Genomic DNA, 12,518 nt, shown 5'->3' on the forward strand with positions numbered 1-12,518 from the left:
CTTGCTCCCCCACACCCCCTCCAGCCCAACCTGTTGAGGTCTGTGTGATCCCAGCAGGGGCTGTCAGTCCTTGTCTCAAGCCAGGACCACTGCAGGTGGTTATGGCCGAGGTCTCCAGACTTCATCTCACAGTGACCAGCTTCCTAGAATGGCAGGCTCAGGATCTAATACGGAATACCTGTGTGGTCTCACACACTTAGAACTAATGTGCAGGAGACTTACAAGAGGTGGACGAGGACTGGAGATGTAGTTTCCTGGGAAGGTACTTGCCTAATATTAAGGCCCTGGGTCTAAATCCCAATACCACAGAGGGGGAAAAGGAATGACATCTGTTACATATCATTTTGAATCGCATGATTACAGTTTTCCAGTGGTGACATTAAATGTACAAAAACCAAATGCCACTGTCATCCTTTTTCTTTCAGATACCAAGTGGCAAGAGCTCAACCAGTTAACAGTTGACAGGCAGCAAAAGCTGGAAGAATCCTCCAATAATCTAACCCAGTTCCAGACCACAGAGGCCCAGTTAAAACAGTGGCTTGTGGAGAAAGAGTTGATGGTCAGTGTTCTTGGACCCTTATCCATCGACCCGAATATGTTGAACACACAGAGGCAGCAGGTGCAGGTGAGTGCGATCTGGGAGCAGCTGGGGCGCAGCCCCTTGACTTAGCAAGGCAAATGTTTTCAGTGTAAACACGTCAGTGCGGCCAGTGTGTATCTTCCTGCTGTGGGGCATAGACAGCAGGGGGACAGCCACAGTATTTCCCCTGAGCCAGCATGTGCGCAAACCCTCCGCCCACTGTTTGGTCATATTGTTGTTGCAGACCCACTAAACATCTCTGTCTCTGAAGGGTGAACATGATTGCCTGAGTGATGGTGATGCTGATAGATGTTTTGTATCGTTCATAAAATTATCCTTTGAGGCTGTATTCATTTTGGCGGAAACTTGAAAGCTCATGCAGTAAGGTCCTGAGGAGGAGACAGAGCAAAGTGGGGACAAGGACAGAGACTGAGGGGACAGAGGGAACCTCAGGACCTAAGAGTTTTAGTCATTCACAGATAAGCCCACAAGGGAAAAAAAAACATAACATTTAAGTCAGACAGAAGAGCACAAGGTCTGCTGTGTTTCCTGTTGTGTTTTCATGGGTGTGAGTGGTGGTCTCAGAGCAAAGAGGAGGAGGAGGAGGGTGACCTCATAGCAGGGGGGCGGTGGTCTCAGAACGGGGAGGGGGAGGAGGAGGAGCGGTGGTCTCAGAGCAGGGAGGAGGAGGAGGAGCAGTGGCCTCAGAGCAGAGAGGAGGAGGAGTGCCTTTAAGCCAGATGTGTCACCAGGTCTCAGGGGGTTAGAGTTATGTGTTCTAGTTCATAACTGTTCATAATATAAAGAAAACAAAAAGATAAAAAGAAAGTATCTGGAGAAATATTTGCTTGTCATCTTAGCGGTCTGAAAAGAATAAATAAATATAAACATAGATTAAAAATATAAAATAATAAAAGATTAAGTACACCCCAAGGAAGGCATTTGGGGGGTCATTTCTAATGACAGTCACGATGAGCCTCTGCATTCTGAGCAATAAAATTTTATCTCTAAAGCTTTAATGATAAAGATTGTAAATGTCAGTAAGTCCACTATTAAAAAAAAAACTTTCATAAGCCAAGAGCATTTGAACATAATAAGCGGTTAACTGCATTTTCTTCAATGTAGAATGCTAGGAAGTATTAAGCTAGCAAAAAAGAAAAGATGATTCAGGCAAGATAAACGTGGCGTTGGTAATGTGAACCCAGTGGCGATGTCTCCTGGGTATCTGGAAAGTGTGAATGAGCATTTATCTGTTCATTTGCTGATGCTACAGTTTATGTCATTCTTCTTACCCTTATTTTAAACAAGTTGCTAACTGTGAAGTACCGTGGCTCTTTAAATTGGTTTTGGATAATCGCACTGTCCTCAAAAACATTAAACAAAATTCAAAACAAACTAGAGAAGTTAGGACCATTTCTATGTGTTTGGATGCTTAAATTTATGTTTTCTCTAACTAATTATACAACCCTTTGTTTGTTTTCTACGGTTAACCTAGATTCTGCTTCAAGAATTCGACACTCGGAAACCTCAATACGAACAGCTCAGAGCAGCCGGCCAGAGCATCCTGAGCAGACCCGGGGAAGACCCTTCTTTACACGGGATTGTGAACGAACAACTGGTAGCTGTGACCCAGAAGTGGGACAACCTGACGGGACAACTGAGGGACAGGTGTGACTGGATTGACCAGGCTATCGTCAAAAGCACCCAGTACCAGGGCCTCCTGAGAAGTCTTTCCACTACCCTGAGTGAGCTGGATGACAGGCTCAGCAGCAGCCTCACTGTGGGCACACTGCCTGATGCTGTGAACCAGCAGCTGGAGGCGGCCCAGAAACTGAAGCAGGAAATAGAGCAGCAAACCCCACAGCTCAGGGAAGCCCAGGCACTCTGTGAGGACCTGTCAGCGCTGGTCAAAGAAAGCTACTTGAAAGCAGAGCTGAGTAGGCAACTGGAAGGCGTCATGAAATCGTTTAAGGATATTGAACAAAAAACAGGTTTGTCCCTCTTTGTATATACCTGTTCCCTGGTCAGAAATTGGTACCTTGAATTGCTGTTCCGAGCTCTTGGTGATAATTCATGACTGGGAATGGACCCGGCTCCCCTGGGTACAGGTACACAAAGAGTTCCACGGAAGTCCCGCACACATCAGAGAGATGTTCTGCACACAGTCCACACACAGCAAATGCTCTAACTCTGGGTGTTCCAAGTTGATCTTATAAATACATAAACACTTCTACTGTGTTATATTGTCTTACTTCATCGGAAAAGTAGATGAATAGTTATTTGAAAGGCTTTGTTGAAGCACGATCCTAATTTAGTCTTAACAATAAAAAACCCAGAGTCAGATATTAGTGTAAAAGGTGAAAGATCAGAAGCAGAGCAGCCAGATACTTCTTACCTCTTTGAAATCTCAGATGGAATGGAGATTCTGTCTCTACGCATCCTCAGAATGAATGGGCAGCCATATCCTGTCCACCTGCCTTTTATTCCTATCTCCACCTCCCTAGTGCTGGGATTAAAGGTGTGTACTACCACCACCCTACTCTGTTTCTCTTTTAGACTGGTTCAATCTTATGTAGCCCAGGATGGCCTTGAACTCCTGATCTTCCTGCTTCCTCCTCCCAAGTGCTGGGATTAAAGGTGTATACCACCACTGCCTGGCCTCTATAGTTAACTAGTAGCTGACTCTGCCCTCTGATCTCCATGCAAGCTTTATTTGTCAGAACACAAACAAGATATCAAACAACGCTTTATGTCTTTAGCTCATCTATTATTAATTTGTATGATGCTGTCACAGAAGCTTTTCTAGAGAAATGTGTGGATTTCTCTTTTCCTCACTCACCTGTAGCAATAATTCTGTGACAAACTTATGGCCACTTACTAGACACAGTGGAGTTCATGAAGGGTCCTGCCAAATGACAAGATTCACTGGTTTGTTCTGTTCCAGAAGTCCACTAGTTTCTAGGCCTTGCCTCTAATGGGATCTGACTTGTCTTTTAATTGGTTCAGTTTTGTTATTGATTATAGCAACCATTTCAGACTTTTTTTACACACAGACAGCATAGGATAGTAGATAGAATCTGCATGTCTTGGTGTCCTGGCTCAATCTCAGAACTGAAGTACCTGGCAAAGAGTTTAATACCCAAGAATGTGGAAAAGTCAGAGAAATGGGGGAAAGTTGTATTTGATATGAAACAGTTTATTGATAGCACACACAAGACCTGCATAGGTTGAAACCAGACAAAAGCCCAGTGCTGAGAAGGGGACGTGTACACACAGTCCTCCCCTCACCAAGAAGCTGTTTGCAACTGATGCGTTTTCTACCATGGACTATTACTGGGTAAATCAACCACATTCCAGGGCAGGGCCCATGCCTGGATGTAGTTGTCTACAAAAAACAGTTAATGGATGTGTGTGTGTGGGGGGGGGGGTTGTCTTACTGATTTTCTTTTTTCCTGGTTTGTTTATTATTGTTGTTGTTGTTATTTTAGAGAGAGTAAGAAGAGCTTGAAGTTGTGTGGGTAGAGAGGTGGGGAGGATCTGGAAGGAGTTAGGAAAGGGGGAAATATAATCCAAATATATTTATGGGGAAAAGGTGCTTTAAATAAAATTAAAAAAAAAAAAAAAGAAGAAGAAAAAGTGAGTGATTAAGACATCCAGAACTGTACCATTGTCGATCTGTCTCACGCTGGCATGGAGAAGGCATTCTGAGAACAGGCCTGGTATGCCATGTCCACACTTGGTACCTTCATTTTTACTATTCCCGTGGCTTTTGTTTTCACCTAATAGCTGCCTTCTTGCCCTAGTGGCCTCATACTGTATTTGTCTCTCCTTTTCCCCTCTATCAGTAGCTCAAGTTCACTTACAGTTCCCAGAGTCAGTGCTAAAGTCTGCTTTAGGATAATTGCATACCATCACTTGGAGATTTTCGTTGACTTTTTAGAGATAATGTTAAGAACGTCATGTAAAATAATACATTTGCGGTTTCCCTTTCAGAGAATCATGTTCAGCACCTTCAATCAGCCTGTGCAAGCTCTCACCAATTTCAGCAAATGTCTAAGGATTTTCAGGCTTGGCTTGACACAAAGAAGGAAGAACAAAGAAACTCTCCCCCAATATCAGCCAAATTTGATGTCTTGGAGTCATTACTTAAAGCTCAGAAAGACTTCAGCAAAACTTTCACTGAGCAGTCTAACATTTACGAAAAAACCATTGCGGAAGGTGAAAACCTGTTATTAAAAACACAGGGGGCGGAGAAAGCAGCCTTACAGTTACAGCTCAACACGATTAAAACCAACTGGGACCGATTTAGAAAACAGGTGAGCGAGAGGGAGGACAAACTGAAAGACTCACTGGAAAAAGCCCTCAAGTACAGAGAGCAGGTGGAGACTCTGCAGCCGTGGGTAGACAAATGTCATCAGAGTCTGGACAAAGTCAAGTTCTGCCTGGATCCTGCTGAGACAGAGAACTCCATCGCCGAGTTAAAGTCTCTGCAGAAGGAAATGGACCACCACTTTGGTATGGTGGAGCTACTCAACAACACAGTCAACAGCCTACTCAGTGTCTGCGAGGTAGATAAAGAGGTGGTTACAGATGAGAATAAGGCATTGATCCAGAAGGTAGACAGGGTCACCGAACAGCTTCAGAGTAAGAAAGTCTCCCTGGAGAACATGGCCCAGAAGTTTAAAGACTTCCAGGAGGTCTCCAAAGAAGCCAAAAGGCAGATCCTGTGTGCAAAAGAACAGCTGGATGTCCACCACTCCCTAGGTCCCCAGGCCTACAGTAACAAGCACCTGACCATGCTCCAGACTCAGCAGAAGTCACTCCAGACCCTGAAGCACCAGGTAGACTTGGCAAAAAGGCTCGCCCAGGACCTCGTGATAGAAGCTGCAGGCTCAAAGGGAACCGCTGATGTTCTGTTGCAAGCAGAAACATTAGCTGAAGAGCATGAAAGACTGAGCCAACAAGTGGACGAGAAGTGTTCTTTCCTGGAAACCAAGCTGCAGGGTATTGGCCACTTCCAGAATACCATCCGAGAGATGTTTTCTCAGTTTACAGAGTTTGACGATGAACTGGATAGCATGGCCCCAGTGGCGAGAGAGCGAGAAACACTGAAAGAGCAAAAGGCAGCCATACAGACCTTCCTGAAGAAGCTGGAAGCCCTCATCGCAAACAACAGCAATGCCAACAAAACCTGCAAGATGATGCTAGCCACAGAAGAAACCTCTCCTGACCTCGTTGGAATCAAAAGGGACTTAGAAGCCTTGAGCAAACAGTGCAACAAGTTGCTAGACCGAGCAAAAGCCAGAGAAGAGCAGGTGGAAGGTGCCACTGAACGGCTTGAAGAGTTCTACCGCAGACTGGAAGAGTTCTCCACTCTGCTCCGGAAGGCCGAAGAACACGAAGAGTCACAAGGTCCCGTGGGGACGGAAACTGAGACAATTAACCAGCAGCTTGACGTGTTTAAGGTAGGGAAGTTTACATTTTTTTCCCCCTGAATGTTTTTATTATTAAAAGAAGCTTCTAATTAGTATAGAAAGGCAATTTTCTGGGTTTGTTGTTGTTGTTATTTTAACCTTCTAGAATGACTGGCATATAGTATAGAAGCCTGGATGAGTATATATGATTATGATCAGATATTGCAGGACAGTCCCAAGGCCTAGACGGTATCACTAAGTCAAAGAGAACTTGAAGAAGTTCCAGGCAAGCTTGACCTGACCTCAGTGGAGTCATTTCTGATGCCATTTATAGCTGACATCTGTAGTGACCAGAGCTGCGTTTTGAATTAGGCTTCAGATGTTTGTCTCCCAGAATTGTCTCTAGTGATAAATTACAGTCTTTTCCCATTCTTTCTCTTTTAAATGAGTCTTCTCACCCCTCTTAATTTCTTCTTTAAACTTTTTTTTTCTTGTAGGAGTTTATATTTTTTAAAGGCAGTATGGTATTTCGTGTTGTAATCCTAGTTTTATACAGATCTTAGGCTCATGCCTGATGTAATTAGAAGTAAATTGTTTTTGATTGGACCAAGTCATGTCTGCCACGTGATAGCCTCAATGATACTTAATAAATGGAATACTACATTAAAACACTGGCTGTTTCAGTGTCTTTGGACTTGGGTCCATTTATGTCAGTGAAAGCAGAAGCATGGTATAAAGATAGGTTCATTTCTGGAAGCAGGGATGTCCAGCATCCTTAACAAACTATCAAGCATGTGCTGTTTGTGTGCCATAAACCTTTTGAAGTTGTCATGGGTCTTGTTCTGTTTATGAGATGTGTTTTACTTTCTGTCAAAGACTAGTACAGGGATTTTGCACCATTATCCTCTATGATAAAGGAAGACCAGACAGAACCAAGATATGTAAAACTATAGGCTGGGCTCTCAGTGTAGAGCATATGAGAGACCTCGTGTTCAATGCTCAAGTTCAGTTGTTTCCCATGGAAAGAATAGAAATTAAAGTGGACTTCCAAACTCTGTTGTTGTTGTTGTTACATCTGATATACTGTTTCCTTTGCTTGTCTTTAGTAATGGGGCTTAAGTGAGTGAACTCTGAAGATAACTTTGAATATCTATAACCACTACTTTCTGTTTATTGTTGGCAGATATTTTTTGTCCCACTAGCAGCTCCCAAATAAACACAGTGAGGCTCATATTAATTACAAATGCTCGGCCAATAGCTTGGGCTTGTTACTAGCTAACTCTTACATTTATGTTAACCCATATTTCTTATCTATGCTTTGTCATGTGGCTTGATACCTTTTCTCAGTACAGCATGCACATTTTACTTCTGTGCATCTGCTGGCAACTCTCTGACTCTGCCCTTCTTCCCCCCAGCATTCTCAGTGTGCCTCTCCCACCTAACCTTATTCTGTTCAGCTCTTGGCCAGTCAGCTTCTTTATTAAACCAATCACAGTGGCATATATTCACACAGTTAAATAGTTAAAGGACTATTCCACGGTTTATTGCATGCCTTGGGAGCGCAGTCCGCTTGGGATTTAAAAATCTGTAATTCTAAGAACTGAGGAGACATAAACATACATGTCATTTGATTGTGTGTACCCTAAAAAAGTAATAATTGACAGCAAGTAGCAGGTGTGTACCTTAGCTTTGGTCTGTGTCAAATACATTGTAGTATCAGCCATGCAAAGTAGATGCTGTTCAACCCTAAAAATTGTACAGGCCAATGGATATTTGCACAGAGTCATACAGGTGATAATATCACAGCCTGGGTATTTTGGTGAAAATCATATAATGCCATATGTCAGCTATATTCTTTGTGTTTTAGACCTGATTTTCCTCTGCAAAATTTTCATATTGGCTTTGTTGTAGCCTAAGTTATGAGCCTGAGTAACAAGCCACTGTTACCGTTCATTTTGGTCCAAAACCTCAGGAACCCCCACTTAAGAACAGTGTGAACTGAGTGTGTGTGAAGCTGGCGTGGTGTCCACGCTGCAAGGGCTGGGATAATGAGCATCCCAGGGAGTGTGCTGGGGGTGAGGCGGATCCAGACAGCGTGTCCCCTTAGTGCTTGTCTCTGTCTCTATTAAAGCGGCAAAGGACCCTGCTTCTAATGCAGATCTTAATTTAGCTTCTGTCGGGTCTTAGTCTTTTGTGGAATTATTTTCAATATATTTCTTGAAAATTTAAAAACCAATTCAGTGGAATAATTTACATTGCGTGAAAAGCCAGTCATTATAATGTCCAAGAATGAAACAGAAAAGCACTGAGGGGCAGGGCCTATTTTCATTATGAACTTTCAAATATAATCCAGTTTGACATTAATCCACCAAGCGGCTTTCCTTCTTCACCCTGATGTCACGGATGAAATCCTGTGATGGTTTTTCTCAGCACACAGTGCACTGCTTGAGAGCAGGACGGAAACTTAGTGGTCATTAATTACCACATGACTTGCCAGTGGGGAGCCCGACATTCACCTCATGCAGTGTAGACTGAAGTACAGAGCTCCCTGTCCACTCTCCCCAAGTAGAGCTGAAAAATTACTGTTAATTTTGACTTTGTTTTTAAAAAGGCAAAATTTATTTATGGTAAAAATATCCACTCAACTATAATGACTTAAAACTTGTTATTCTAAATCAAACATTCCAATCCACTATCAATCAAAAGAAGATTCCAAAAAAAATTGACAAAAGACTGATGCCTCTTTAGTTAGTGCCAATTTGTAAACTGCCTATTTGATTTCTTGGGCCTTTTGTTTGCCTGGTCATTGGACTAAAGTCTGAAGAGTGAGGTCCTTTTTCCACTGTTGGGGAGTCAGTGTATCGTTTTCCTCCTGTGCTTCTCTGCTCCTGCAGTTCAGTTCTGTCTCCCAGAAGGAGGAAAAAAAGCCACCTTGCTTCTCCTCAGTCCGGCTTGCAGAGCCCTAACTCGGGATCATTTTCAAATGAAAGCTATGTTAGGTAATGTAGATGCACACATTTGTGTGTGTGTGTGTGTGTGTGTGTGTGTGTGTGTGTGTGTGTGTGTGTGTGTAATTTATTTACTTATCTATTTGAGACAAGGTCTCACTGTCATCCTGGCTGGCCTGGAGTTCGCTATATAGACCAGGCTGGCCTCCAGCTCACAGAGATCCGCCTGCCTCTGCCTCCTGAGTGCTGGTGTTAAAGGCGTGCACCACCCCCTACCCCCCGCCCAGCATTCGCATTTTTGTTTAATGAAACAGTTACGTAACTGGCTACAGTATGTACAGTGGTCCCTGTGATGTCATCAGCATTCAGTCAGACCCTCTCATCATCACAGTCAGTATCACCACATGAACTGTTGATTTCACATTGATTTCAGTGAAGATCAAAGACACTGAACAATTAATATATAGTGTCCCATCTTAGCCAACTCTGGACCCCTACCTCTCTCTAGTCCATGGCAAAATAAAACAAAAAACAGACCCTGCTTCCTGTTCATTCTGGATGCTCTTGCTGCCTCCTTTGTAATTTATTTTTTCCACACAAGTGTCTCTGGTACAAGTGGATATGAACTGGCAATTCTATTTTCAAAATGGAAATAACATTTCATAGAACAGAGAATTTTTAAGTCAAGTTGAAATCAGAGACATAGACCAGAACATGCAATTATGCTATAATAACTTTAGTCTGGTCCAGGTGTAGGCATTATCTAACCCAGGCAGTATTTGAATACTGAATAAATAAAATGCAAACTATCATGGCACTAGAGACACCAGGAAGTCTGCACACAGATTTCTTAAAATACTGGTTCAATGGCCCCCATACAACTACTGTGATGTCACCATTATTTTTAAAGGTAAAGTTAAAATGTCCAGAAAGTGTGTTTTAATAGTAGTATTCACATTGTTAGTAGAGATCAGAGATGAATACTCTACCCCTTTGTGTTGAGAACAAGGGGAACTAGATAACTCTGGTTTAGGAGAGGTTTGGGGTAAGGGACATGTCTTGGTGGACTGGTTTCTGTTACAGACTGTCGGCCAGCAGGCTGTGTGCCTTCCGTCAGTATTTACAAAGCTGAAAACATTTTCACAATGGGAGCTACCTAGAAGAACGGGCTTACAGGAAGATCACACTCATTAGCCACATCAAAGTAGCCTTTATGATTTTAGGGTGAAAGAACACCACTTCTGGTGGGCAAGACCGAAGCCCCTAACCCCCCGTGCAGAGATCACGCTTTCACGTCTGAGCTGATGAAGTCTTGCCAAACTCCATGTTCTGATCCACCCTAAGTGGGCCTAACCCATGGCTGCCCTCTTCCCTCCATCACGTGAGGAACACACAGCACAGGACAGACCGTCAAAGGGAGCTTGAGGGCTGGCAAGACAGCTGCTCTGGGAAAGGCCTTTGCCACCCAGGCCTGGTGTCCCAAGTTCACATGGTGAAGGGAAGAACCAACTCTCATGGGGTAACCTCTGACCTCTACGTGTATGCTGAATCACATCTCTTCCCCATGCACCGCTCAGAAAACACATGTATAAGTAACATTTTACAGGTTGTATTTATATATTTAGGAACACACACACACACACACACACACACACACACACACACACACACACACACACACACACACACCGTAATTTTGTTTAAGGAGCTTGGCAGGGAGGGGCCTCCTCCTGGGTTTGCCGATGATGCCGTGATTGTGCACATGGCTCTCTTCTGTCAATTCATTAAAGATGAAGGAAAAAAGCAGCTTCTTTTCAAGACGGTTTCAGCCAGGGTTTTCCAGAACAGGATTTAGTTTTCATTTTGCTGTTTTTGTTTTTAAGTGAATTATCTGTTCTAACTTTAGAGTGATCATAAAAACTACCCACTACAGTCACTGTAGTCCTTCCTTAAATAAAAGGAGAGCTCCATAAGTATTTAAAGTGGGAAGTTGCTTAAGTCTGAGTGTGTGTATCCAAGTATGCCAAGGAGAACAAGAGACAAGAAAATATGCTTTTGCTTTTTTATTATGGAATTATTATATATCTGCTTCTTGATAAGAAATTTTTATGGACAAACTTTTTAAAAAATTTTTATCATGTGGCTGGGTACGGTGTCTCATGCTGGGTTAGCCCTGTACTCCTGACCTCAGTTCCAGCCTTCTAATCACTGAGTAAATATTAATAGATGATATGCAAGTGAGCAAAAAAGAATCTAGAGTGTCAGCTGAAAATGTCTGGACCGGACTCTCTCTCTCTCTCTCTCTCTCTCTCTCTCTCTCTCTCTCTCTCTCTCTCTCTCTCTCTCTCTCTCTCTCTCTCTGTCTCCCTGTCTCTTTCTCTTTCTCTCTCTCTCTTTCACACACACATACACACACACACACACACACACACACACACATCTGTAATCGTCTGAAGGGCAAGATTACATTGTTTCTCTTATCCCCGTTTTGATAGGGAAAGTGTTTTCAGATTTTGTGTGGCTCTTGCTCTCTGAAGGAAGTTGAATAAGGTTATTAATGTGTGTGCTGGTTTTGCTTGCTTGGCGGCCTTTGAAAACGTGAGCTTTTAGATATTTCGCGTATTTATTTCAATTAGTAAGATTTATGTATAGATCACTGTCTTCTGTGCAGAATATTTTTAAGCACCTAGGAACCTCACTGAAGGTGGGACAGATGTGTGCTGCCAATGCTGCAGTTGTTATGGGAAGGATGATGAGCATTTGTTAAAGAGGTTGCAGACAGTTTGCATCAAATCAGACACCAAACAGCACTTTGCAATGTCCTCCTCTGTCCTCTGTGCTGCTTCCTGTTGACCGTGAATTACCTTCCAAGGAATAAACGGCTGCTGCGTACTTGCAGGACTGTGCTCAAGCACTGCCGTCACTTGTGTGGCGGTTTTGAGTTTAGGAACTGGAGGGTACTCACAGCTTTCTTCAGTGGCTTGTCTACTTCAGAAAGAACAATACAAAACTGTTGCTCTCCGTGCCGTTTCAGAACTGCAGCCCAAAACTCCTATTCCTCATGTGGGTTCTTAACCAGATTTCAGGAACTGTTGGGCCAAGAGAGAATTTGGTCAGTTTTTCTAGATAATATAGTGTGTATTTACATATTTTCCACTTCGTGGTGTAGTAAACATAATGTCTCCAGTCTCTCAGGTCTAAAATTTCCATGTTTTAAGTTTATAAAATTAGCCTTTAATGACTTCCCTTAAAGTGATTTGTGGCACTCGGTAATAAGATCACTTGCAAGACTTTCCTTTAAAAGGATTTCACTTGAGAAGTATGAAGGGACAGCAGGGTGCTGTTTGGCTTATGGTTCGGTTAGCGCTGATGGTAGACGTGTCCGAGTAGACAGCAGGGGATCCAGCGGGGTCGTCTCGAGACATAACGTGGCCAACTTCCATCTTGAAAGCGGCACTGTGATTTTGTGTGTGAGCTATCAGTGTTGACTCTTTAGAAAAGCCCTCTTACCCAGTGTGTTTTTCTCTCATGAAAATGTGAGTGCCCTAACGATTCATGATTGGTATGTAGGACAGC

The 12,518-nt window shown here is 43.1% G+C and overlaps 1 protein-coding gene across 35 annotated transcripts in view; it reads left to right on the top strand.

The window, feature by feature from the left end:
- Positions 1 to 12,518, top strand: part of Dst (dystonin) — a 434,856-nt gene that overhangs the window by 345,900 nt on the left and 76,438 nt on the right. For all 35 annotated transcript variants that reach the window (XM_076558433.1, XM_076558438.1, XM_076558418.1 and 32 more), the window contains 3 exons: positions 426 to 625; positions 2,076 to 2,571; positions 4,574 to 6,045. In XM_076558433.1, the coding sequence (XP_076414548.1) occupies positions 426 to 625; positions 2,076 to 2,571; positions 4,574 to 6,045 (2,168 nt within the window). The remainder of the gene's footprint in view (positions 1 to 425; positions 626 to 2,075; positions 2,572 to 4,573; positions 6,046 to 12,518) is intronic.

This window comes from Peromyscus maniculatus, chromosome 21 (genome assembly GCF_049852395.1).
Source record: "Peromyscus maniculatus bairdii isolate BWxNUB_F1_BW_parent chromosome 21, HU_Pman_BW_mat_3.1, whole genome shotgun sequence".
Classification (NCBI taxonomy): domain Eukaryota; kingdom Metazoa; phylum Chordata; class Mammalia; order Rodentia; family Cricetidae; genus Peromyscus; species Peromyscus maniculatus.